At 45.3% G+C, this 26,500-nt stretch overlaps 1 protein-coding gene across 4 annotated transcripts in view; it reads left to right on the forward strand.

Annotated features, from left to right (window-relative positions):
• The window catches only part of KIAA1328 (KIAA1328 ortholog), a 192,732-nt gene that overhangs the window by 123,738 nt on the left and 42,494 nt on the right, over positions 1-26,500 (forward strand). For all 4 annotated transcript variants that reach the window (XM_033164210.1, XM_033164205.1, XM_033164206.1 and 1 more), the window contains 2 exons: positions 5,350-6,017; positions 11,631-11,735. In XM_033164210.1, coding sequence (XP_033020101.1) covers positions 5,350-6,017; positions 11,631-11,735 — 773 coding nt within the window. The remainder of the gene's footprint in view (positions 1-5,349; positions 6,018-11,630; positions 11,736-26,500) is intronic.

Consider the following 26,500-nt stretch of genomic DNA (forward strand, 5'->3'; position numbering starts at 1 on the left):
GAGGTACCACTGTAACTAATTTGAAGAGGAATGAGTATAGTAATTCTTAGGCAGGAGTTTGTTTCCTAAAACATAAGTTGGCACCTGCATCTTTCAAGCGTTGTCTCGCCCCTTGTGTTGGAGAGGGCACAAGCTTAAAGGCACCTTCCTTTATATGTGGTGGTAGTGTCCGTTGTTTTTAAGATTTCTGAGCTTGATTTTTTCCACTGTCATCTTGCACCCAATTCAGTGTTAGCCCTTCTGTCATTGGGAAACGGTATCAATCCAAATGCCAAGCATAAAGAATTTATCTTCTTTCTGATTTGAACAGTGAAACCAATAGTTGCTTCCCATTGGGAAAAAGCACCTCCTCCCACCACGGAAACTGTGACCCAATATGTGTGGATATATAGCACCTACGAGAAACCAAACTCACCATTGGAGAGTGATAAGAGGAATAACAAGAAATATGGTTTTATCTCCATATGGTCTCAATTCATATTCTTTATTAAAAATAGTACAGTAATCTCCCCCCCCCCTCCGTTACAACAGCCACTATAGGGAAATTATTTTAATGCTTTCGTTTGACGTATACCCTGTGGAGATGAACTGAAATTGTAAGATAAAAGAATCTCCAAGTCTGTTTTGATGCCGTGCGGATGGTTGCATGCAAGACTTACCGTATTTTTCGCTCCATAGGGCGCACCTCATTTTTAGAGGAGGAAACAAGGGAAAAAATATTTTTCTGGTTTTCCTCCTCTAAAAGCCCTGGGTGGGTTTTTTTTGTTTTTTTTAAGGATCAGCTAAAAGTTTTGCAGCTGTTTTTGCAAAGGCAAAAGGCCTTTTTTAGGATCAGCTAAAGGTTTTGCAGCTTTTTTGCAAAGGGAAAAGCCCTGGTTTTTTGTTTTTTTTAGGATCAGCTAAAGGTTTTGCAGCTTTTTTTACAAAGGGAAAAGCCCTGGTTTTTTGTTTTTTTTAGGATCAGCTAAAGGTTTTGCAGCTTTTTTGCAAAGGGAAAAGCCCTGGTTTTTTTGTTTTTTTTTAGGATCAGCTAAAGGTTTTGCAGCTTTTTTGCAAAGGGAAAAGCCCTGGTTTTTTGTTTTTTTTAGGATCAGCTAAAGGTTTTGCAGCTTTTTTTGCAAAGGGGGAAAAGCAAAACTCCTTTTGCAAAGGGGGAAAAGCAAAGAGGAAAAGCCCCATTTTTATGGGGTTTAACTCACATTTCTGAAAAAATCTTAAGGAAAGGGAGCCATTTCTACTGTTTGCAGACAGATAATCTAATCAGCCAGTCACATGTCCTGAGGAAACAAACAACCTCCCTCTGCAGCACATTCAACAATGGAGGGCGGGGCTGAAAGGGAGCAGGGACTCTTATCTCTCTCCCGATCTCTTGTTGATCAGCTGCTGAGCGGGGTCCTTTCAACACTCCCCTTTCTCTTTGTAAAATAAAAAGCACAATCTGCTTTTGGCCCCTGGGCAATTCAGCTCCAGGGACCACCATTCGCTCCATAAGACGCACAGGTATTTCCCCTTACTTTTCAGGAGGAAAAAAGTGCGTCTTATGGAGCGAAAAATACGGTATCATTTGCACATGAATTTGTCTTGGAAGACAACACTTTGTGTTTGATAACTGTTTTTAAATTTTTCAATAAAGTTTGTAAAAAACAATAACCTAAGTTGAAAATCATTCTCAGTGTCACATCAGAAGCCATTTTGAGAACGGATGTCTTGCACCCTTGGGCCACTGTTGGAAATATCCATAGCGTAGGATGTTAAAGCAATTAATTCCAGTTACAGGTAGGTGGCCGTGTTGGTCTGCCATAGTCAAAACAAAATAAAAAATAAAAAAAATCCTTCCAGTAGCACCTTAGAGACCAACTAAGTTTGTTCTTGGTATGAGCTTTTGTGTGCATGCACACTTCTTCAGATACACTGAAAGCAATTAATGACAGTGTGTTGCTCTTAAAATAATTATTTTAAAGCAGAAACCAGGCACCCCTCACATAAGCTGTGGATTCCGCTTTGGCAGAGATTCATTCTCCGTTGCCGTAAGAGATTCCTTGTAAGCCACACGTCTTCACTCCTGCCGATCACGCTGTGCTAAACAAGAACAATGCCACGTTGTTACTATTGCCTTCTCATTGTCTCTCCCCCCTTGCCTTTCTTTTTTGTATGGCACACTTGAAATACAGCAATCATCATCATACATCATTCATGAGCAACAATGGCACTTTATCTCCTGCTAAGAAAATAGGCAACTAACCTTTTTACATGGTTATCTGCCTTATTTATCTTGGGGTATTAATATCGGCAATCTCTGTCCCATCTAGGTGCTTTGTAATGATTAATCTTAAGACTTTTTTTGTAATGGAGATTTCAGTAAAAGATTGGGCAATAAAAGGAAGGAGTCTGAATGCCAGATATCTTTCACTTAAGTTTTAATTCTGCATATTCTTCTAAGTAAATTCTTTCCTAATAACTCTTTCAACAAAAGATTGGCATAACTATCTTGATAGCTTAGCAGCAGCCTGTTGCAGAATGTCAGAAATGCACCTGGCAATGAGGGGCAACAAAACTGCTTCCCTTGGAGAGGAGGATAAAGGCAGGCAAGGCTAGCTTAGACTTTGACTATTGCTTGAGAAATAAGCAATAGTTTCTTCTTGACTTGTCCGACACTCGCAAAAAATGTGGAGTTTGGATTGAGTGCCCGGCTACATGCTGTAGCACAGGAACTGCACTTAATGGGAGCTTCTTGCCATTTTCGACTTCTTGGCAAAGCACCCCAGAGAGAGAGCGCCAGAGCTCAGTGGTGGGACAAACACGCTGTGCAGAGAGTGCACCATGTTCAATCCCAGTTCAATTCAGGCGTCTCCAATTCACAGTAAGTGAACATAAAGGCTTTTGCTAGGAATCCTGGAATGCCACTACCAATCAGACCAGACAGTGTGGGACTAGATATATATAAGAAAAGTTAAAGGTAAAGGACCCCTGTATTGTTACGTCCAGTCACAGGCAACTATGGGGTTGCGGCACTCATCTCGTTTTCAAGCAAAGGGAGCCAGAGTTTGTCCACAGACAGCTTTCCAGGTCATGTGGCCAGCAATTACTAAACCACTTCTGGCGCAACAGAACACCTTGATGGAAACCAGAGCGCACGGAAACTCCTTTTTACCTTCCCATTGCAGCAATACCTATTTATCTACTTGCACTGGCCTGCTCTCAAACTGCTAGGTTGGCAGGAACTAGGACAGAGCAACGGGAGCTCACCCCGTCGCAGGGATTCAAACCGCCAACCTTCTGATTGGCAAGCCCACGAGACTCAGTGGTTTAGACCACAGCGCCCAATGCTGATCCAAAGCACGCCTTTAACATGAAAGAGAAAACAGTGTTCCTCCTCCTCTGGTCTCCCTGCTGCTGTGAAGCAAGCCATGGTTTGACTAAGCAATGAGTTTGAACCCAGACTCATGGTTTGTCTCACCCCAGGCAAACCCTGAGTAGTAAGCCATAAACAAACCTAGGCTACAGATGGAGTCTGGAATGGGCCCATGTTCAAAACCACCTTCATCCATAAGGACCCTTGTGATCTATCTCCCATGGTTATTGGGGGTTGGAGGAGATAGAAAGCTATGTCCTGAGTTCATTGGACAAAGGAAACACTACGAATCTGGAAAAGAGGCCTTAAACCTCTCAGGCCCACCTCTTTCCATATGAACCTACCTGGACCCTGAGATCATCTTCTGAGGCCCTTCTCTGTATGCCTCCTGCACGTGAGGTCCAGAGGGTGGCAACACAAGAACAGGCCTTCTCTGTGGTGGCACCCCATTTGTGGAAAGCTCTCCCCAGAGAGGTTCTCTTGGCACCTTCATTGTATTCTTTTAGACACCGGGCAAAAATGTTCATCTTCAACCAGGCCTTTGACTGATTAATGTCCTACAGCCTTTCAAATGTGTCGGTGGGAAGGGGGGGGGGTTATTGTTTTCCTGTTTGGTTTTACTTATTTCTGTCCTGTATTTTATTCTGTGAACTGCCCTGAGATCTTATGATGAAGGGGGTACGTTCCCCTGAGGAAGTGTAATCCTTGAGCATTGTGGGAAATGTTCTTTGCCTCTAGGAAGCTGATAAGTCAGGCCTTGTGGTTCAACCAGGTTCAGTGGCTGTCCATGGTTTCAGACAGGGAGTCATTCCCAGCCCCTTCCCCTTTCGAGAACATTCCCTTTGGGTATGTTTGTTGCTATAAGTTGTGATAGAGAAGTTGCTGTCAGGCTGACACGGTTTCAGAATCACGTTTTAAGGTTTTCCTATCCATACTCTCCATCAAAACATTCTTGCTGTCTTTGCAGACCTTGGATTCTATGCTTAAACACACTTAAAGGTTGGGAGATTTCTTACACAAATCCAGTCTGAAACAGTTTTGGTCCAATATTGTTCCTGAAATAAATGCTCAGATTTAAACAGTACTTTGAGCATCTATTGCAAGCCTTGGGGATGGCTTATTCCACACAGTTGTTTAATTTCAGTGAACTATGGTGCAAGAGTGCTCTGTGGTACGTATTGGGATTTTTAGTGCCTGTTAACATACATGAACTATGGGCCCAGTCGGGTCGCCTCCACTCCCCACATTTTGGGTTGGGTCAACAAATGCAAATTAACGTGTCTTTCTAGCTTCGGAGTTTTATCAGTCTCTCATCACCAGCCCAACTTAATTGGAAAAAGAAATCACTTATGTGGTAGGATTTAAATGTGTTTTGTAGTTGAATGACAGCTTTTGATGTAGAACCGTATTTTACAGGAAGTGGTCTAGTTCTTTATCAGTGTTTCTGTAAGGATATTTCAAAAACTCTCATCAAATTTCCAACAGTAAGTAATATCCCATTCAGCGCAAGGTGAAATGTTTTACATCAAATCCCCTGCTGTGTAATGGCCAATCAGACAGTATTTATAGTGGCTGAATGGATTTCTTGGCTCTGTATTCAAAATTAAACATTTTCAGACATTAACATTTAATGCTTTTTTGCCACACTTCAAGTTGATTTTATGTAACCCTAGATACTCGCAACTCCTTGATAGGCTGAAGTACCTTGTTTATGCCCCAAATCCTGCAGGCAGTGGTTTTTATATTTATTGTACCTGTGTAGACGGAATTAAATTGCAGATTTGATAGCATATTCCTCTCTTCCACTTGAAACCCATTTTCTGTTGAGTTGCGTTCGGTGTTCACCATCAAACCGCTGCAAGTTTACTGGTGCTGGTACAAGTTTTCAATGCTGTGAGCCAGCGATGAGAACTAGAATAGAAACAATTAAACATATTTTAAATGGAATTTTAAAAAATTAATGTGGGTTGCTTTTTGTTTTTGCCTTTCTCTTGTAGATGTCCAACCACAGAAGCCTTTGTCAACCTCTGTCATCTTCGGAACTGGATGGATCCTACCTTAGCATTGCTCGACCACAGGCCTTATACAAGAACAACAGAATGGCACATGGAAGTCCTACCCGCATGCCTGTCTCTCAGTCTTGCAGGAACAGTCATGCTCATCAAGCTGCAGCCCAGGGTCATCTGCAAGAAGATCGGAACGAGTTCATGCTGGCCAATGGGTTGCATGGTAAGTGCAACAACGTGGTCTCGCCAACAAGGCAGAAGTTGCCTCCCCACAAGAAAGTAACTCCTGCCGCGGAGCAGAGGAGAAACAGCTGTCCCCTTCAGACTTGCTTTTTCCACAAGAAACCGGGCAGCTCGGATCATGATTCTTTCCAAGAGGGCTGCCACCTTCCAAAAATGCACCCCGGCCCACGTTGTGAATCCTTTGCGTGTTGCTCGTGCCCGTCGCATACTTCTGGACTGAACGGCAGCACGGACTTGAGACCAAAAGAAATGCAGCGTGGTACAAGGTTATCGGAAGAAAGGAGGAAGCAGCTGCTGCTTCAGAAGATGGAGCTGGAAATCGAGAAAGAACGCCTTCAGAATCTGTTAGCCAAGCAGGAGGCAAAACTGCTGCTTCAGCAACAGCAGCTCCACCAATCCCGGCTTGACTACAATCGGTGAGTTTGGGGAGGAGTGTCGGAAATTGGCTTCTGCTCGAGTTCTGTCGGGGTTTATGGAAGGTGGGTGGGTCTGTTGACTTCTTTGTTAGGCCGATATCTGGTGCTGGGTTAGACGAGCATTTCTTAAACCCCTCTTCAGGCCACGGAAGAACTCATAAAACACAACAAGCTTTCTAATTTACCCAAAGACATTAGTTCCACAAAGATGTGTGATCTGCCTTAATCATCTGCGGTGTCATGGGAACAATTTGGTTAAAGCTACATTGCAAATGGCTCAGATACTGTGGTAGTTTAGCATTTGCAATGATGGCATCGAAGAATACGATGCACTGCGAAGCCTCTTCAAGATTCTGAGCTCCATCAGGCTTGTTCTGCATGGGGGATTGATGCTGCTGATCCAAAAAGAGGATGTTGCTGTATTTCAGTGAACTCCCACTCTCTGGTGCCCATAAGCAAACATCCTATGCCCAACTGCAAGGTCTCAGAGAGTTGCTTCAGCCATTTAAGGCAGACTTTAGCAGTTGCTTCCTTCTGTTGTCCCCCTCACTACTATTAAGCCTGAAAAAGATTGAAGGCAGTTCAAAGCTAGTTGAAACATGGAAGCTGGGAGTTGTACTGGGGAAGCATAGAAGTGATTCAGGTGTGCAAGTAGAGATCAATTGAGAAAGGTGGCTGGGTGACTTCTAGGTGCCCTGTAGAGAGCAGGGGTAGACAACTGACTTGTGGATTGAACTTCACACCATGTACCCAGCTGGCTCTGACCTGACATGATTGCTAATCTCTGCCTGAGTTATTCGGAGAGGTTCCACGTTTTATGTAGTAGTTACATTTGCTGTGGGTATGCTGATGTTATACTGGTTTTCCCCACAGCAAATTCTTAAGATGTGAATGACAGGCATGCATGCCTAAACACCTGCGTAACCTCACCTGAGAGCCCTGATTTGTGTTGTGGTTTCCCAGTGCATGTATATGGATGTTGAAGGACGCACATCTGTCATTCACACTTTAAGCATTTGCGGCAGAAAACACCAGCATGCCCACAGCAAACACAATTGCCACTTATAGCACAGAGCTACTCTTGAGTTGGGTACTTGAGTGTGAGGCAGAAAGAGGAAGAAATCTCAGAGGTGCTAGAAGATTATTTATTGCCCGATGCGTTTCGAGTATTATAGCATTTCCTCAAGGGAGGTTTTGATTTCAAAGAGGTACCAAAACCGACTTCCATACCATCTCATCACAAAATAACCTGCATTCAATGCCTTCCTTCCTTTTCTTTACTTTTTTGTGTGAGATAAGCTTATAATTCATGTGTTTTGGAAGCTTGGTTGTACTGAGGCCTCTGAGATTCAGTAGACATGGAACCATCGTATTTTTCAAGCTTATCTCCATAACAGTCTAGCATAGAATTTTGTTTTGGAGGATGGAGAAGTACAATGGCAATAAATCTCAAAAACCAAGGAGAAATAGTGTTGTGAACTGCATAGTGTGTCCCCTTACTTTAAACACTAATTTGAGATCTTTAAGACAAATTATGTTCGCAGAGGTCCACCGCTTTTGACTTCCCGTACATGCCAGACGTTGTAATTGCCACCATCTCCTTGCCTCCTGCAAGTCCTCTGTGTGTGTGTGAGGACTTGTAGCCATTTGTTTCCTATAGTCCCAATCCACTGAAGAGGCCCTTTTGGTTGTTGGCAAAAAAATATCTGGGCTAAAGCGATGTAGTAATAGGGCCTTCTTGGTGGTGGCCCTCTGACTGTGGAATGATCTTCCCCTTGATGTTAGGCAGGTGCTTAGAATGGTTCCTTTTCAATACCAGGTGAAAATAAGCCATTTCCAGCAGGCCTTTGAATATTCAGCAGTAACTTTATATTGAGATTGACAGACGGTGGGGGATGTCGTATAAAAAATGGATTGTGGGTTTTAGATGTTTTAATTATTCTTTTAGTCACTTTTAGTAGTTTTGTGGCCTGCCCCATGCTCATTTCATCAGGAAATACAATACGGATTTTGCAAATAGGATAAATTGTGCCGGCTTTGCTAATTCTCACCACTTGTGCCACCTTCAGAAGCCTTGTGGGAAGTGAAACAACACTCAGCCTCTCGTTCTCTAGACATAGGCCAACAAAAATCTTTCTCAACTCATCTTAGTTTCTTTAATGTGAGGTACTGGGACCTCACAAATAAAATAAAATCAAATACAGTGGTGCCCCGCTAGAAGAAAATAATTCGTCCTGCGAAAATTTTCGTCTAGCGGGTTTTTCGTCTAGCGAAGCGGCAATGCAAACCGCGTTTTCGCTAGACGAAAAAAAAGACGAAAAATTTTCGTCTTGTGAGGCAGCCCCATAGACTTTTTCATCTTGCGGGGCTGCCTTCCGCTAGACGAATGCGTTCGTCTAGCGAGTTTTTCGTCTAGCGAGGCATTCGTCTAGCGGGGCACCACTGTATCTTTATTACGGTCAAAGAGCAGAAAATGGGACCTCACATTATATCAAGGATTGTCACATGGAGAGGGTTTTCTCCTGCTCTGGAGGGTAGGGCTCAAACTGATGGCTTCAAGAAAAGAGATTCTAACTAAAAACTTGGAAGAACTGACAGTAAGAGCTGTTTGGCGGTGGAATGGTCTTCCTTGGGAGTTTGTGGACTCTTCTTCCTTGGAGAATTTTAAGCAGAGGTTGGATGGTCATCAGTCATGGATGCTTTAATTGAGATTCCTGCATTGCAGGGAGTTGGACTAGATGACCCTCACGCTCCCTTCCAACTCTACATTTCTTTGATTCTATGACCTTCTGCAATCCAAACATAATCATTACTGCTGAGCTGAGGAGCCTCCCATGCCATTTAATATGACATGATCCCCCCTATGATTTCTCCATCTGCAGAGTTACCTGTGGAATTCATTCAAGGAGTTTGTTCTAGTCTCAGGTTGGAGTAAAAGGTGGTGACTTGGCCAAGCCCGACCAATTATTTTCTGTAGCTAAGCAGGGATCTGACCATGGGTTTGCCGTATATATACAAACCTACACCTCCAGCTACTTCAGTGGCTCTTTTCATGACTCCCTTTGCAGTATGTCAGTCTGTTTTCATGACTGGGTATCATGCAAAAAATGGAGCATCTCTCTCCCCACCCCCCTAAACCTATTTGGAAATGAAATCAGATCACTCTTGAGTTTATGCCAGTCCTTGATCCCTCTTTAGGGATCCTCTTCCACAGAGTAGTGTGCTTGAACTAGGCAGGGCCAAAGGACATAGCCTTGCTCTTTTCCTCCATGCAAGTATAACCATATAGAGGAGGCTGGCTGCCTGAAGGGGCACTCTGCCCTCTTCCCCTTCCCAAACTTAACTGGGGGGGCAGCAGAGGAAAGGGGACTCCAGACATAAAATACATAAAAGCTCAGAATGAGGTCCCATTCTGTGTCAATGGCCTGCAAGGACAGAGTAGCTCCCAGGGTTCCCTCCCCGATCTCTTCTTTTGTCTGTGAGATGCTGTTCAAAAGCAAGCTGTGTTGCTTTGGCTGTTAAAATGCCTGTTTGATCAGAGGCAATCAGAGCTGTGTACTTTAGAAGACTACTGGGGTCACAAACAAAGGTGAAGAACTAAGTAGGAGCAGATGGATTTTTAATGATCAAATATCTTAAATCCATGCATATGTTCCTGCTAATGGAGGAAGAAAAGGAAGGCCTGAAGTCTGTGCGAGGCAATGTTGTTGTTTTGAAAGTCGTTCTCGGAGTGCTCTGTGGGGCATCCACTGCCCAACGACGGGACTCTTAAATGCCTCTGCAATTACGCTTTTCTTATTGTGTATCCTCACATCTGCTGCATCCAGCTTCTGCTGAGAAGATTGCACGTTCTGTAAAGTGCTGGTTGGCAGAAAAGCTGCAAAAGGAAGACCAGAGGCATCCTTTACTGTCTCCGCTCTGCTCCTTCCCATGTATTGATTAATTTAAGTTCATGGAGGATAGATGGGTCTCTCAACAGTATTAGCCATGATAGCTAAATACAACCTCCATCTTTGGAGGCATGGAAACTTTTTCTCTTTTTCTTTTAAGGTTTTGCTGGGCAGTCACGACTTTCAGCCCCGCTGAAGTGCACCAATACAACCTAAGTGCCTGCAGAGACTAGCTGAGAAACACATTTTTCTTTTCCTTTTGGCAAAACTCAGCTCTCCAGCTTGTCTCGATACTCTTTGTTTGTGTGTGTGCTAGCTAGCTGGTTGTAAACAGAGGCTTGTTTCCAGAGTAGTGCTGCCACTCGCACAACGAATCTGTCCCCCCTCTCCTCCCCCTAAATAAATCTGTTGTGGGTTTCCCTTCAGCCTTCCAGAGCAGATTTGGGGAGGGTGTGGGGCCAGGAGCTGGGGAAAGGTCCATTGCACAAGCATAAACCCTAAAGAAACGAGAGCATTGGGTGCCACCCATAGAATGGCACAGCTGCCAGCCCCCATGATAGCAGTTATGGTGCCAGAAGAAGAGCCCTGTAGCTGAATCAGACTAAAAATCCACAGACTAAAACCAGCACCCTGTTTTCCACACTGGCCAGCCAGGTACCTCTGAGATGTCCACAACACACAAGACATGAAGTCCATAGTTCTCCCTCCTTAGCAACTGGCGTTCATTGTCACACCCTTGCTGACCACAGAGATTCCATTGAGACATTCTAGTTCAGGGGTCAGCAAACTTTTTCAGCAGGGGGCCAGTCCACTGACCCTCAGACCTTGGGGGGGGCGGACTATATTTTGAAGAAAAACGAATGAACGAATGACTTTGTCCCACAAATAGCCCAGAGATGCATTTCAAATAAAAGGACACATTCTACTCATGTAAAAATTCGCAGGCCAGATTTAGAAGGCGATTGGGCAGGATCCGGCCCCCAGGCCTTAGTTTGCCTACCCATGTCTAGTTAATAATGGCAACTTCAACACATTCTTACCTAAATAATCTTACCCTCTTTAAAGCCATCTAACCTATTCGTGGCCTCAGTTGCATGTTCCATAAATTGCTATTTCTGTTAAAACAAATTGCATTTTCTCTTCTGGGTTAAATTGATCAGAGGGTGGAGGGATGGAAGCAAACCATTCTTCTGTCTGGAATGTTGCTGTAGGAATGGAGCTGGCATTCTTTGCAAGTTTGCCCAACTGGCAATACATTTGCAGAACTTGCTGATCGCAATAACAAAATTTAGAGGACTTTTGAAATTCAGAATTCAAAAGCCGGCTTCCGGTGCCCTCATCCAGTGACCCCTTGAGCAATGGAGAGGTGTGGTGGGCAAGCACACAGCGCTGCTTTTGACCTCAGTTCCTGGCACCACTGCCTTGTGACTGCATCAAGGAGTATTCATAGAACTGCCCCCTCCACACAAAATAATGCAGGATTCTAATAAATTTAGGGTTTTTTTGGCTTGGAGGCCGATGGCTCATGCCTAGGCGTGTCTATTCAAACATAAGTCCTGTTGACAGCAATGGCACTTACTTCCAGTTAAGTGTGGGTAGGATTGCAGTTGAAGTACAACTTACCTGCTGTGTAAAGGGGGAGAGGAAGAGAAGGGGCGAAAATTTGGCTGCTCAGCGCCGTGCATGTTTACCGTGATATGTGGTTCTTCTCTCCCCACCCCAGGTTTAAAGGCCAGCCTCCTAATTCGGAAGAACTGCTCATTGATGAAGCGCTGATGAGACCCGGCGGCTTGGCCCCAGTGATGAATGGCACTTGTGGGGGCCTCAGGTAATACCTTGGTCTTGTGCTCCTCTGTTAAGCACTTTCATGTGTCAGTATATTTTATGATTTGTCTAAAGGGCTTTTCAGAATGCTAAAAAACATATTTTCTTTCACCTCTACCTCCCCTCTCTCAGATTAAATGCTTCAAGCCAAAAAGAATGGAAGTAACATCATGGGATGACAATATAGTCAATAAAGACTGTGGGGTGGAGGGCGCAGAGACCCAAACCTGGGCTTCTGTCCTTGAAAGTAGATCTTGGGAGCCTGCATTAAAGGCAGTCACTTTTAGGGGCTCTCAGATGAAGCTCAGAGGCGAAGCAGGATCAGGCCAGGGCATCAAAGAAGCCAGGAAACCAACCAAGGCAAGGTTTGAAACAGACATTTATTGGAGACGGCAAGCTTAAGAGAGAGGTTTGAAAGTGGTTCACGTGGCACAAAGCCAGGAGGGAGAGAGGGCCCCAAAACAGGCAGCAAACAGGGTGACACTGGAGTTGAAATTCAACAGAGGTGCTCTGAAAAAGTGTCCCCTGGCAACCTTTCTAGTTTGACCCAGGTCTATAGTTCTTCAAGTGCGGAAGCAGAGTTCTGTACAGAAGTGCTAATAATCACGGGGGGAACAGAGGGCGCCTCCTTGAGCCCTACCCTAGGATGGGCTGAATTGCACAGGGTCTGCCTATCTCTCCGTTAATTAATGCAAATGCGGAACTCCTTATAACAAGTGCCTGCACTGGGAGAGACAGGAACAATCACTGGGCAGCACTCACTCACTGTGTTTTTCTCATTGGGTGTCATGTGCCAAGGTTTTCCATGTTCTCTTTCTGTGTTTGAACACTACGCTTCTCCAGTTTTGAGGCAGTGATTGTAGCCAGCATTGATCTCTGAATCATCCCTCCAGGGCTGCCTTGACCTTTGCTGCAGCAACAAATGCAGGGAAAAGTTCACTTCTAAGTTTGGGCTTCAAGACTGGGCTGAGGGACAACCCCCGCGAAGGTCTCAATTCTCCAGGCAGGTGGAGGGCTGGATTGTATGCAGTTTGGTTTGCTTCTGAGTAAACATGCATCAGCGCGTGCTGCCCATACCATCATCTTGCCTTCGAAACAAAGCCAGTTGTACTGAACTTGGCTTTTTAGTGCTGTGTTCAGATCTGCATGTCTGACTTTGCTTCCTTGTCTTGAGCATAGTGCCTTCAGTTTCCATTGGTGACCCTTGTCTAACCAACGATCAAAACTGCTTATGAACTCAGTTCCACAATTGGATGCATTAGCTTTTCTGTTGCTTGCGCATAGGGTTTTCCTCCTTTCTCATGCAGGAAATCTTTCCTGTGCAGATAGATACCTGACATTCAGAAAATACCTGAAGGCAGCCCTGTTTAGGGAAGTTTTTAATCCATGATATTTTAAATGTATTTTAATATTTGATGGAAGCCGCCCAGAGTGGCTGGGGAGACCCAGCCAGATGGGCGGGGTACAAATAAAATTATTATTATTATCATTATTATTATTATTATTATTATTATTATTATTATTATTATTATTATTATTTGTGTTGCTTCATCGTAGAGGTGACCATAAACGGACTTATCTGTGTTTGATTTTGTCCAAAACACAGTACAGTAACCTCAACGTACATGGAGGTTGCATTCTGGGGATAGCGCATAAAACCAAAATCACATATAGTTAAAATACTTTTCCCCACGTGCCCATCTCCTTTCCACCCCTTTTATTTATTTATTTTCAAATTGTCGCATGCATAAAGCTGAATGTGTGCAAGTTAAATGCACGTAATCTGCAAGTTACCTGTATGTAATACTTAGAAAATACAAGTATCAAACTGTTCCCACTCTTCTAGCGAATCTACCCTTAGCATCTGCAGGTCTTTTGTTAGTTGCAACAGCCCTCCTATATCGAGAGGGGAGGGATAACATAGGGTGTGAGAAAAACAAGACTTAGGGATTCTATGGGATCATCCGTCCGTCTTTATGTCTGTCTTTTCTGATGGAGACATGCAGACATTTTTTAGCATTAGCGTGCAATTGCGCATTCCCGAGTCTCTGTGCCAGCCGGTCGTGAAGTTTGGCAGCAAGACATCGGAAAGTTTGCTTCCTGTATTCATTCATCAGTTCTGCAAAGGTTACCAGATGAATGCGCCCTAAATAATTTAATCTAATGTAAAGCCAGAGGAGGCTAAGACGACAAGTCCATTTGTCTCCTTTATGCATTTGAATATGGAAGTGATGTTTGCTTCACTCTCTGAAAAGGGTGCATGTGATTATTGGGGCTGGAGAATGATGCTGTGCAGCTGGACTGTGTCATTGAAATGCCAAAGACTTTTCTTTCTTTTTTTGCTATTTGAAAAACAAAACACAGAAATAATCAAGAAAAGAAGTTATCTCTACCTTCTGGTTGACATGAACTCCTGGGGTAAAAACTTGAATGTTAATTCTCAGCTAAGCAAGGCTCCACTTAAAAGAAGGAAATTTTTGTGTGTGCTGTTCTTTGTTTTGCGTTTTTTTATATTAAAAAGGGGTTAAAAGTATTCAAAATATTAAACTTGTTCAAGCGAGACATTAGAGTTTCGAAAGAAAATAAATGATACAATCAACACCTGAAAAACATATTTTTTTTATAATTAACTGCTCATTTTGACTTAATTATCTACAATTACCAAATCTAATTGCAATTTATTCTCTATTATCTGTGGGAAGAATAGCAGGCAAGGGGACGTGCCTGCTGGGGGATGTGCACAAGGGCAAGAGGAAAGGTCCCAAGAACATGCAGGCCTCTCTGTGGGGACCCCAGAGGCAGGTGGGTGCAGGGGGGGTGGAGCTCAGCATTTGGAAGGCAAAATGGCCTTTGTGTGGCGAGAGGCATCTCGTTGCCTCTTGGAGAGCATTTTTTTAAAGCACAACAACAACAACAACAACAACAACAACAACAACAACAACAAATTTATTATTTATACCCTGCCCATCTGGCTGGGTTTTCCCAGCCACTCTGGGCAGCTTCCAACAAATATTAAAATAAATAGTTCACCAAACACTAAAAGCTTCCCTAAACAGGGCTGTCTTCAGATGTCTTCTAAAAGTCTGGTAGTTGTTTTTCTCTTTGACATCTGGTGGGAGGTCGTTCCACAGGGCGGGTGCCATTACCGAGAAGGCCCTCTGCCTGGTTCCCTGTAACTTGGCTTCTCACAGCCAGGGAACTGCCAGAAGGCCCTCGGCGCTGGATCTCAGTGTCTGGGCAGAACGATGGAGGTGGAGACGTCCCTTCAGGTATACTGGGCTGAGGCCGTTTAGGGCTTTAAAAGTCAGCACCAACACTTTGAATTGTGCTCGGAAACGTACTGGGAGCCAATGTAGGTCTTTCAAGACCGGTGTTATGTGGTCTCGGCGGCCAGTCTAGCTGCCACATTCTGGATTAGTTGTAGTTTCTGGGTCACCTTCAAAGGTAGCCCCATATAGAGCGCATTGCAGTAGTCCAAGCGAGAGATAACTAGAGCATGCACCACTCTGGCGAGACAGTCCGCGGGCAGGTAGGGTCTCAGCTGTCCTGGACACAGAATTGACCTGCATCTCCATGGTCAGCCGTGAGTCCAAAATGACTCCCAGGCTGTGTACCTGCTCCTTCAGAGGCACAGTGACCCCATTCAGGACCAGGGAGCCCGCTTCCTGTCCCCCCAAAACAGTACTTCTGTCTTGTCAGGATTCAACCTCAAGCTACCCAAAGGGAGAATTCTGCGGGCAAGTCTTATTTCAGTTTGTTTGCAAAAGCTGAGACCTGCCCCACCCATTTGATCTTCTTCATTTACTTTTGCCATGGGATCGTTTTGTTCTTTCTCCAGTTAACAGAGGCTTTAATCAATGTTGCCCATTCCATCTATGTCTGAGTATCTCACAGAGAGATTGGGGGGAGATAATGATTTGGAAGGCTGCTTTTTCCCTGATGCAACCAGGTTAGCAAGCCTTAGAACACAACCTTTCCTAACCTGCTGCCTTCCAGACATTTTGGACTACAAAACCCATCTGCCACAGCCAGCATGGCCATTTGGGGGGGGCACATAGTTGAGGAAAGCTGCCTTACAGCATAAGTGGGGAACCCCACATCCAGGGGCCAAATGTGGCCCCTAGGCTTCTTCCCAGGCCACCCCTTCTCCCATACTTTGCACCCATTTTTACCTGACTGGCACGTGTCCTTAATATCTCTTACTTGTTGGGATGGAGAACAGTAAGGTAGGGTGAGTGGTGCATATATAGGCACTAGCCTACTGTGCAAAGGTAAAATCTACACTCAGGGCCCCGCCCACTTTTGAAGATGCTCCGCCCACCACTGGCATGTGGTTCCTGGAAGGTTGCCTAGTAGGAAGTGCGGGCCTTGGGCTGAAAAAGGTCCCCCACCCCAGCTTTAGAGGAATAGTTCTTCCATATTTCTCAGAGTGGGAAGAACTGCCTCATTCAGAGGCATCAATCCATTTAGCTCAGTTCTGTGCCGTCTTGACTGGCAACAGCTCAGAATCTCGGGCAGAAATCTTTCTCCTCCCCTGCTGCCAAAGGGGGCATGAAAAGTATCTCTTTTACCACTAAACTACTGTCTCTCCGAACTTCTTAGCTCAGGGTCCATCTGTTGACTTTGAAGTCCTATGCCAGAATTCCTGGCCATTAGCCATTTTAAGATGAGGAGCAGCCTTGCTAGATTGGTCACAGACTAGAGTTTAGTCCTGTGTTCCACTACGGCCATAATATCAACAGGACTTTCCCCACAACTGTACGATCTAAAAACCTTTTTCAAAAGTTTTAGTTCTCTTGAGGCCAAATCCCGTGAGCACTCTTGGGTTCTGTTCTTACATGGCAAAAAGGGCGGGGGCAGGGGGGGCTGTGGAGTAGCCAACACTTCTTACCAGAAGGCAGCTTTCTACCACCCCACATCACAGAAACTGCAGCTGCTAATGGCCTGCGCCTGTTTGTTCTTACGCAATTGCTCTGCAAGGCCCCAGTACAAGAGACCCTTGAAAATGTTGTCTAAAGCAGAACCACATCCAATTGTACCGGTATGTCTTAAAAAAAGGAAAAATCCATCTCCCTGATGCAGATGGTTTGCTACGTGCTAAAGTACTCACTCTGTGAGTATTCAGTAAGATCAATACGCCCAGCACCTGCTTTTGTGCACACTCCTGACATGGGAGAGGTGATTTCCCCCCCAGGCAATCTACTCTTTATCTTCATTTTTGAATATGAATACCTTTGCACTGGGAAGGAAAACGGGGTGGGAGAAGAGGTCAGCTGTCTATCTGAGTACCATGCAGGCTGAGACTGTGCTAATAATGAAATGGTGCATAATTACGTCTCGCACTTCAGAGATCTCAGCCTTGTGATATTCCCATTTTTCCTCGGACCCAAAGACCTTGGATGCACACCTCATGCTTGGTCATGTCAATAGGGGTAGAAGCCACGGGGTGGGGGAGAAGGGCTTATTCTGTACAAGCCATGTTCATCCCTATTGAATTTCCTTGGGGAGTCAAGAAGATTTTACATGCTTCAGGTTTTTTCCCCCTTTTTTTGTACAGCTGATTGCCATGTTTGGCTCTAGGAAAGCTTTCTTCCACAGCGTGGGTCACCTATTACCTGTGAGGTATAAAATACACTGTATAATTTGGAGTGTGTTGGATTTAAATCTTTGCGCAAGTGTGGAGATTACTGGGTCACTGTGAAACCCATCGTGCACACCTGTAGTGTGCATCATGAACCCCCTTCTCTGTGCGCCATTCTCCTCCAACTACTGCTATCCCACACTTTTTCTCCTCCCTACTAGATCCGGAGATTTCCTATGCAATCATTGTAGCTATCTTTATTTGGATGTTCAAAGCATAGTGTTCATCACTGCAGCTTTTGGGAGTTGATATCTGCTGAAGGAGATACTCAGCAGTGCAACGTGGGTATCAGTACTCACTCTTACTTCTGCAGGCGCTGCCTTTGGAAGGGAGAGAGCGAAAGGGGTTGGCTGGTCCTAAAACTTCCCATCTAACTTGGAGCCACTCAGAGATGGCACTATTTCTACTTATCCTGGGGAGTGTAGAACGGTCTCTGGACCGGGAGCAGGGGAAGAAATCTCTTAACCAGAATTCATGCCGGCCCCATTTTGCAGCCTCTTTTTAACATGCTACTTTGGGTAGTTTGCCGTTTTAGAAACTTTGGAGACTGAGATGCTTTCCTTCTGCAGCTCTTTAAAGACCGCCACATCTTTAAGATCTTCAAAAACAAACGAAAAATGCCCCACCATTTATTTTGTGAATGAGGCAAATTGTCTTGTGCTTCCCTCCCTTAAGGTAGTGTTTTAGACTGCACCTGTGCCCCTGCTGTCCCCAGCACAGGTGTGCACATCTCACAACTAAACAAAGCATAAGGAAAATGTGTCTTTCCCTCTCCTATGACCATGCAAGGCTGTCCCTCAAAGCACATTGCGTAGCAATAGGATATTATGCCAATTGTGCTCAATGGGACCTAGTACCACACTGAGAACAGTGTTTTGTTAACCAGGAGCTCCTTTCTATAACCTTGTTTTTCTGCTAGAACTGTGCTATGTTAAGGTACCCTTCCCATGCATAATTGTTCTTCTTAGAGGAGTTCCTTCTCTCCCCCCCCCTCCCAGATTATTTGCGCCTCCTAAATGCTCTCATTTTGGGTATATTGAGGTTCCATCTCACTCCAGAGTGCGATTTCCCCTCTGATATTTTTAGTTAGCTGGAAATGTCAATTGCAGAATTTCATAGCACTTTCCCTCTCTTTGAATGTGCGTTGTTATGGTGATTATTCTGGGAAGGGATGTTGGCTCTTTCAGATTTTGTTTATGGTATAGCTGTTCTGAATGTCTGGTAAGAGAAGAGGGTGTGGCGGTGCTGGTGGCAGAGGGAATTATTTCTGCTGCTTGTTAAAAACACATTATCGGCAGTTCCTTTATAGCTGAACTTTAGAGGGTGTGTATTTTATACTGGCTTTACTCTGCCTTTTGTTTCCTAATTTAATCAAGGCTGTCAAATGCAAATGGATGCCTACCTGCAGCTCCCCTTGCTTTCCCCAGAGGTGGAAATACCCCCCCAACCTTCCTGAGCAACACACCCCCCCATTTCCCCCTGGGCTGGAGATCCTCCCCCCAATATTCCATATGCAGTTCCACCTTGTGGCTCTGCTGTTTTACTCTCGGGGCCACCTGTCAATTCTTTTCAATCATGACAGACATCAAATCCTGCTTTTTCAGCTCTGGGTCTCTTGAGAAGTAGCTGCCAGTTGTGCCAGCATTCAGCTGAGGCCGCCAAACTCTACTCTTGTGTGTTGTCTCTGGAGGTGAATTTAATAACACCTTGAACCACCTCGTTGGCTTCGTGAATTTCCTTGAGTGCAACTTGCTTGTGCTCCCCCTTCCCTGACTTCCTTCTCGGCGGTTTTAAACTGGCATTTTGACAGCCTCAAATGAACCCCTTTTGCAAATTGTTTGCAGGCTTTTCCCTCTCTCCCCTTCTTTAGTTAAGCAGAAATTTTAGCTAACCCGCTTGTCACTATCTCTTCTAACAGCCTGGCGTACTTGCCGGTGCCAGATTGGTTTATGTTGATGCTTGTAGCTTTTGGAGGGGAGAAAAACAGAGTGGGAGACACTTATTTGGTCAATGAAATGTCCCTTAACAGATCTGCACAAAAGTGCAAGTGCTGACTTATCGGTAGATACAAATCTGACTTGTCAATAAGTGCTGTATCTCTGCAACAGATGGATGCCATTGCCCATTGTTGCATAACAGATGTCTATATAGTGGATTTATCCCATTACAGCCACAAATAGGCTGAATGACTGGCGGTCTTTAGCAAAGGGAGGCATTTGCTCTTCAAAGCCTTATGTGGAACTGCTTTCTTCCAATCTAGCATTATTTGCAATGTGGGATGGACTCTTTCAAATTCTCAAGTGCGCCACTTCAGTTCTTTGGGAGTCAGAGTCAAACCTTTGGCCACCAGCCCTGCAGCAACCTGTGCACACAGTAACTTCTGCAGCAGGTCACCCAGCTAAAAGGGGAGTGAACAGATTTTGTCCCCTTGGTAGATAATATGACTGCATCTTCTGGCAGGTTTGCCCAGTTTGAACAAGGTTTTTAAGGGTGCAGCAATTAACGTTGAGGGTAACCAGATTGTTCATCCATGTAGCAAGGTCTGACCTGTTCACAAGGTGAAGATCAAATAAGACCTCTGCCTTTGCTTCTTGACCATTGGTGCTGAAGCTTGGATCAGCCACTGTCTTCTTGGCCTGATCAGATAGGGCTGGAGAGATCCCATCAGCCACAGACAGGGTTATCTTGCCTCAATTCACCCATCCTCTGGCACCGTTTCCAGCTAAAGGGCAACTTTCCCTTTTGTGCAACAACATGCCAGTGATGGGCGAGGCCAGAGACAAAGGGGAGCAGAGCATTTAAAGTGAATTTTACCTTGGTACACTAGGCTTGCTTCTAACAGCACTCACACTGCCCTCTCTGTCCTGCACCTGCTCAAGCAAGAAGCTTCATCAGAGTTCAAGGATGCATTGCAGCAGGATGGTGAGGTCTTGGGAAGGTTCCTAGAATCATAGAGTTGGAAGGCACCCCAAGGGTCATTGAGTCCAACCTCCTGCGATGCAGCTAAAGCATCCATGACAGATGGCCATCCAACCTCTGCTTGAAAACCTCCCAAGGGAGACCATTCTGCTGTCTAATGGCTCTTTTTGTCAGAAAATTCTTCCTGATGTTTAGTCGGACTCTCCTTTGTTGCAACCTGAAGCAATCGATTTGTGTCCTACCCTCCAGAGCAGGAGAAAACAACCTTGCTCCTTATTCCATGTGACAGCCCTTCAGATATTTGAAGATGGCTATCATATATCTTTTCAGTCTCCTGTTTTCCAGGATAAACATACCCAGCTCCTTCAACCATTCTTCATAAGGCTTGGTTTCCAGACCCTTGATCATCTTGGTCTCTCTCCTCTGTGCCCCTTCCATCTTGTCAACATCCTTTTTAAATTGTGGTGCCCAGAATTGGACGCAGTATTCCAGGTGTAGTCTGACCGAAGCAGAATAGCCTAAGGAATCATCCAAGTGAGAGAGATTTGGAGGGTCATATTAGGCCCCTAGACCTGATGTTCTCTACCTATCCTTGCTCTAGCATGTCCCTGAAATCTTAGGGGATGGTAAAGAAGCTTGCCCCCATGGGCACCTTAACGTTACGATTGCCTGAACCAACTGGAACATGTTGCTCCTTGTGTTTAGATTTTGGGCAGGAAGAACCCGCGTCTTGAATGAAACCGATTGCTCTTGATTCTCACCTACAACTTGCCGTGCTCATTTAATTCTTGTTTCCCTGCTCAGGAGCAAGGCTGCTTTCAACAAAACAGAGGCGTCTTTAAAATATTCAGCGGAATGAACAAAGCCTCCCTCTCCCACTGTTTCTGTCCTTCACTAGACCATCAGCTCCGTGTTTTCCTCTTTTTGCCACCTTGATCACAACTGTGCTCCAGGACATGAAGTGCTGTGTGCAAGGCAATGCCCAGCCACTTGCAGATACAGAGACTTCAAAGGCTCCTCTCGAAGACTTTGGGTGCACCCAAAGCTACTTAGGCTGGAGTGGTTGTTTAATTTTGTTTTTCAGTGTGCCCCACCTACCATTTTTGACCCAGGTTACTCCTGCAGGGATCTTTCCTGGAGTGCCTTGGTGCTTTGAATTGAGCTCAGCAGCTTTCCATTGGTGCCAAGCCTTTTCCAAACTGTCCATTACGCTTACAAGAGTGCTAATTTTTTTCCCAGAGCCACACAGAGAAAATGTTAGATTCAGCTTGGCTGATTTGTTCTTCACACTGCTCCCATGGTGAAGAGGATTGATTTTTGTGTTTCTTTTGATGTTTGGCTTGCTTTCCTTTGGAATGCAATGCTTGGGGCCTTAATCCTTTAACCTTGAATCTGAGCACCACGGCTTCACGAGGGATAAGGCTTTTTTCCTCTCTCTCTTTTTTTGATGGAGGAATGGACTACCCGTTTGTTATATCGGATCAGCTGGGAGTGGTGATGTAAAACAAGATGGATCTTCAAACAGTTTATTTTTCTGCTATTAAAGGCCTTGTAAATGGGGGTGAGGTTTAGCGAGAAGTGGCTGAGAGACTGAGTTGTGTATCAGGAGGTCCCTGGTTCAAATCTCACCCCTGCCATAAACTCACCAGGTTGTGGGGTTGTTGTTGTGTTTGTTTTTTAGGCTAGTCACACTCAGCCTCTGCCTAATTTCTGGGGATGACAGTAATACTGGCTCACCTTACAACATAGACAGCGCATTTGTGACCATCCAAATGCTTTGTAGTCCATCTCCTTTCAGTTCCAGCAAAGTGTGACCAGTGCTCAGAGATGATGTGAATTGGCCCAGAAGCACCTGGGAGGCTGCACGTTCCCCATCAATGACATTGTGTAGGGTGATTGCAAAGATTTCGCCAAGATTATGTGAATTTTTTTGGGGGGGGGGAGGGGACTTCAAAGAAATGCATACAGTTGTACCTTGTATTCGAGCAGCCTAGATCTTGAACGTTTCGGCTCCCGAATGATCGAAACCCGGAAGTGACTGTTCCGGTTTTTGAACATTCTTTTAGAAGCCGAAAGTCCGGCGGAGCTTCCGCGGCTTCCGATTGGCTGCAGGAGTTTCCTGCAGCCAACCGGAAGCTGTGTTTTTGTTTTCGAACACTTTAGAAGTCAAACGGACTTCCAGAACGGATTCCGTTCGACTTCCAAGGTACGACTGTAGTACAGTGGTACCTCTGGTTACGAACGGGATCCGTTCTGGAGCCCCGTTCGTAAGCTGTGACGTGCTTAACCTGAAGTGCCGCGTCTGCGCATGTGCGTGATGCGATTCGGCGCTTCCGCGCATGCGCGCGATGTCATTTGACGCATCTGCGCATGCGGGAACCACCGAACCCGGAAGTAATGTGTTCCGTTATTTCCAGGTTTGGCGCATTCGTAACCCGTGTCATACACATCCTGAAGCATGCGTAACATGAGGTATGACTATAGTAACAAAGGAAAAGTGGAACACCAGTTGCTGTTTCCATCACTGACACATTTCTGTCGCTTCTCTCTCTCTCTCTCTCTCTCTCTCTCTCTCTCTCTCTCCCTCCCTCCCTCCCTCCCTCTCTCTCTCTCTATATATAAAATTTTTGCTTGCTTGTTTGTTTATATACCACCCTTCATCAAAAGACTACAGGGTGGTTTGCAGCATAGAACACAAATGCCAACAGATAACATGAAAACCAAAGCAGTTATAGTAACATAAGTTTAATAAGATAACACATAATAGAATGCAGATTCTCATAAAATACCGATTCTCTCTACAACAATAGCATAAAAGTAAAGGAGAAGAAAATCATCGGCCAGGTATCAAAAATACCAAAGCACAAAAACCAGCCCATAGATATATCCTTCAAGCTGGCTTGAAGCTTATTAAAAACAGCCATAAAATGTTATTAATAAAATACAGTGTGATAGTTGAAATATAATATAGTAACTGCTGATAACAAGCCAACAAGCAGCATATGGCACCAGTAAAATATCCAAAAATAGATCCACAGTTGTCAAAACTTAATTCTGAGGATTGTCAAAGGCTTAGCAGAAGGGGGGGCTTTTTAAAGATAGCTGGGAGGTTTCAGCAGAGAGCCTGGCTCGATCTCCCTTGAAGGGTTCCGCAACATGGGTGCCTTCCTAGAGCCTAGTAAGGAAGGCAGAGGGCTCAAAAATCTCTCTGCATGGCAGGTTGGTTTTCCCATGGACCATGGAAAAATACAACTGGAATGTCCTTCTAAGGTGGGGGAGGGTTGCCATCAATTTTGGATCCCCTGACTCTAAATCCCCACAGATCCCCTGAACCTTATCTATCGCCAGCTCTAGACATAGTGAAAAACTCACACCTTCTGCCCTGGGCAGCACAAGCCAGCAAGACTTGGGATACAGCTGTGGGTCTTCTTCTCTGCTCCAACCCAACCCAACCCCACTTTGGGTCACTTTGTTGGGGGACAGACTCAGGCTGGGATGGATGTTGCGACTTGCAAGTGAGTGGTGCTCTGCTCAGCCTGTACACAGATTCACAGATTGCTTAGCTGGAGATTCACAACCTCGCCTTGCTTCCACCTCTGCTTCTTCTGAACCGGTCGTTCTCCAGCAGGCAGAGGAGGGGGAGCTACCTGGTGGGCTCGCATTGCATTTGGCCCAAAGGTTGGCAGTTGCAGACCTCTCTTGCCTAGGGCAAAGCTGTTGCTCAGGCTGTAGCTGCTGCAGAGACGGGTCTGCTGCCATCAGCACTAATAGCAAGCTTCTTTGATCCCGTGCTCCCGATGTGCACAGCCTGTCATCTTCCCTGGCCAGCTGCGAACGCTGGTTTTTGGATAAAGGTCCCCAAAGCTCAGCAAGTTATGGAAATGGGTCCATGGCAGCTGATGGACAAATGGGGAGGGGAGGGGAGGGGAGCACCCCGCTAATGCTTCTCAGAGGGCATCGTTTGTGGCAGCAGCTGCTCTCCCTCCCTGCCCAGCATCAAGAACGGCTCTGTGGGCAGCAGGAAGAGTCTGGAGTGCTGGATTTTTATAGGATCATTAATTATACGTTATAAGGCAGCTAAGCATGGCATTCGTAGTGTGATGAATTTCATTATGAATGGCCTTTTCATATTCTTCATCTCATTATATTCAGTCCTTGTGACCTAGAGTTTAGCTAAAGTTATTGTTCGGGTTAACTTTCATTTAGCAGCCGTCCTAATTTTAGAAGCTGTATGATCTTTAGATTTTATGGAGAGACAGTGTACTTATGGGTGTGTGTTTTGCAAGATCTCCTCTTGGCACGTGTGTGTGTGTGTGTGTGTGTGTGTGTGTTTGTAACAATTCCAGCCTGTTCAGAGAAGGGATTTAGGCTGGTCTTGATTTGCTCAAAGGTCTTCACTGCTTTATCCCCTGGGTAGCCTCATCCACCTGAACAGATTCAGCTATCATCTCTATGCCAATGACTTTTAAATCCATCGCTCCGCTTTGTCTCTCGTACAACAGTCTCTCTGAAACATAATCTTGGTTGTCTAGCCAACAGCTCAACCTTAATCTTGCTAAAAAGGAGCTCCTTATTTTTCTTCCTTAAAGGGGAAACTTTGGCATTGGCACAGTTACATTCCCTCTTTGTTATATGGGCTTCTGGGTTGAGGTGGAAGCTCTGCTGCTCCCTTTCCTCCACTTTCTAGCCAACTTTCTTCAAACTTTCCTGGTGAGATTCTCTGAAATAGCTGCACCCTTGCCCTGTTCATCTCATTGCTTGGCTCTGATCAGCTTCTCCTCCCTCCCAGTTGTCCTTCAGCAGCCGGTCACACTCCTCTTCCATATTCCGTGTGTCGTGTCAGGCTGGGGTTCAGATAGGAGTCTCAACATGGCTCCAGGAACCACAAGTGACTTTAGCAACCAGGGGGGGTTGGCAGATGCTGCACCCACCTCCCTAAATACCTTTGACTGACTCCATGCCTTCACCCTGGTCCAGTAGCTATCAGAATAGCCAGCTGCTACAGTCACCCAGTGGCTTCTCAGTACGCGGAGCCTCATATACAGACTCCTGTGTGAAGCAAGGCTTTTGAAAGTACTTTGGCAATTAAGATGGGAGAGTTTCATTTCTATTTTGTATTGTTCATTGCTGCTGGTCTCGTTGAGATTGTGCTTCGAAGCCTTGCATGAAACTGCAGTTGTCAGAAGTACTTTGAATGTCCTGCAGTATAAATTGCTTTGCATCTACTGGAGCCCTAGAAACTGAGTTGGTTCCACATGGGTAAGGGTCTGTCCGCACTTATTTTATTTATTTTTATTTACATACCACCCTATACCCGGAGGTCTCGGGGCGGTTTACAGAACCATTTGTAGTGGGTATAGTTGCTATTTTTTAAGTTTATTTTTTGGCTTGTAGCCACATGACAGGGTCATTCAGCTAGTGTTCCAGAATAATGAACCCAAAGAACCACTTTTTCTTATACCACAGAAACTCCAACTTTTGTAAAAGATCCAGAATGGGTCCTCAGTATTTTCAATATTTGTGTGGCGTATGCTCTGCCAGGGGGCAGAGGGGAAGGCGTGTGAGCACAAACCCGAGGCTCAAAGCAGCTAGTCCTCATTCTGCTAAACTGTGGTTTAGCATTGTGTCCAAACGAGGCCACTTTCAGAAAGCATAGCCCTTTGGACGGCCCGTGAAACTGTTAAAGCTGGACCTTTAAAACGCCTGCTCAAAAGTGCTCCCTTGTTCTTATGAGCTGCGTTCCCCACCCCCACCCCCAAATAACGCAGGAGCATCCTAGAGAACGAGAGCAGGGCCGCTTGAACAGCTCCAGAAGTTGGGATTTAGGTCAGAAACTTTGTTTGGAAGAGGATGTTCTGTCAGTCCTTGCAGTGTTTCCGCTCGCCAAGAGCCGGGCAGGTTTTTCCAGATACGTGGGCGCTGCATTTGAAGGATTGTTTTTATACCTGTGACTTGGCATTTACATGGCTTTCTTTTGCGAAGGCTGACAGCCCTGCTCGCTGGAGCGACAGCTGCCCTACTCCGCTCCGTACGAAAGGCCGCGTGCAGATTCCTGGCATATTGTCCCGCTTAAAAGCTTGCCAGGCCTGACTTCAACACGAATCTTTGCAGAGCTCTGAGCTGGGGGGGGGGGAGGTCACCCCACCCCACCCCACCCCACCGCTCGCCCGCTCTCTTTACCGGCTGAGATTTATTTTCCATGGGTGGGG

The sequence above is a fragment of the Lacerta agilis genome, chromosome 11 (genome assembly GCF_009819535.1).
Source record: "Lacerta agilis isolate rLacAgi1 chromosome 11, rLacAgi1.pri, whole genome shotgun sequence".
Lineage (NCBI taxonomy): Eukaryota > Metazoa > Chordata > Lepidosauria > Squamata > Lacertidae > Lacerta > Lacerta agilis.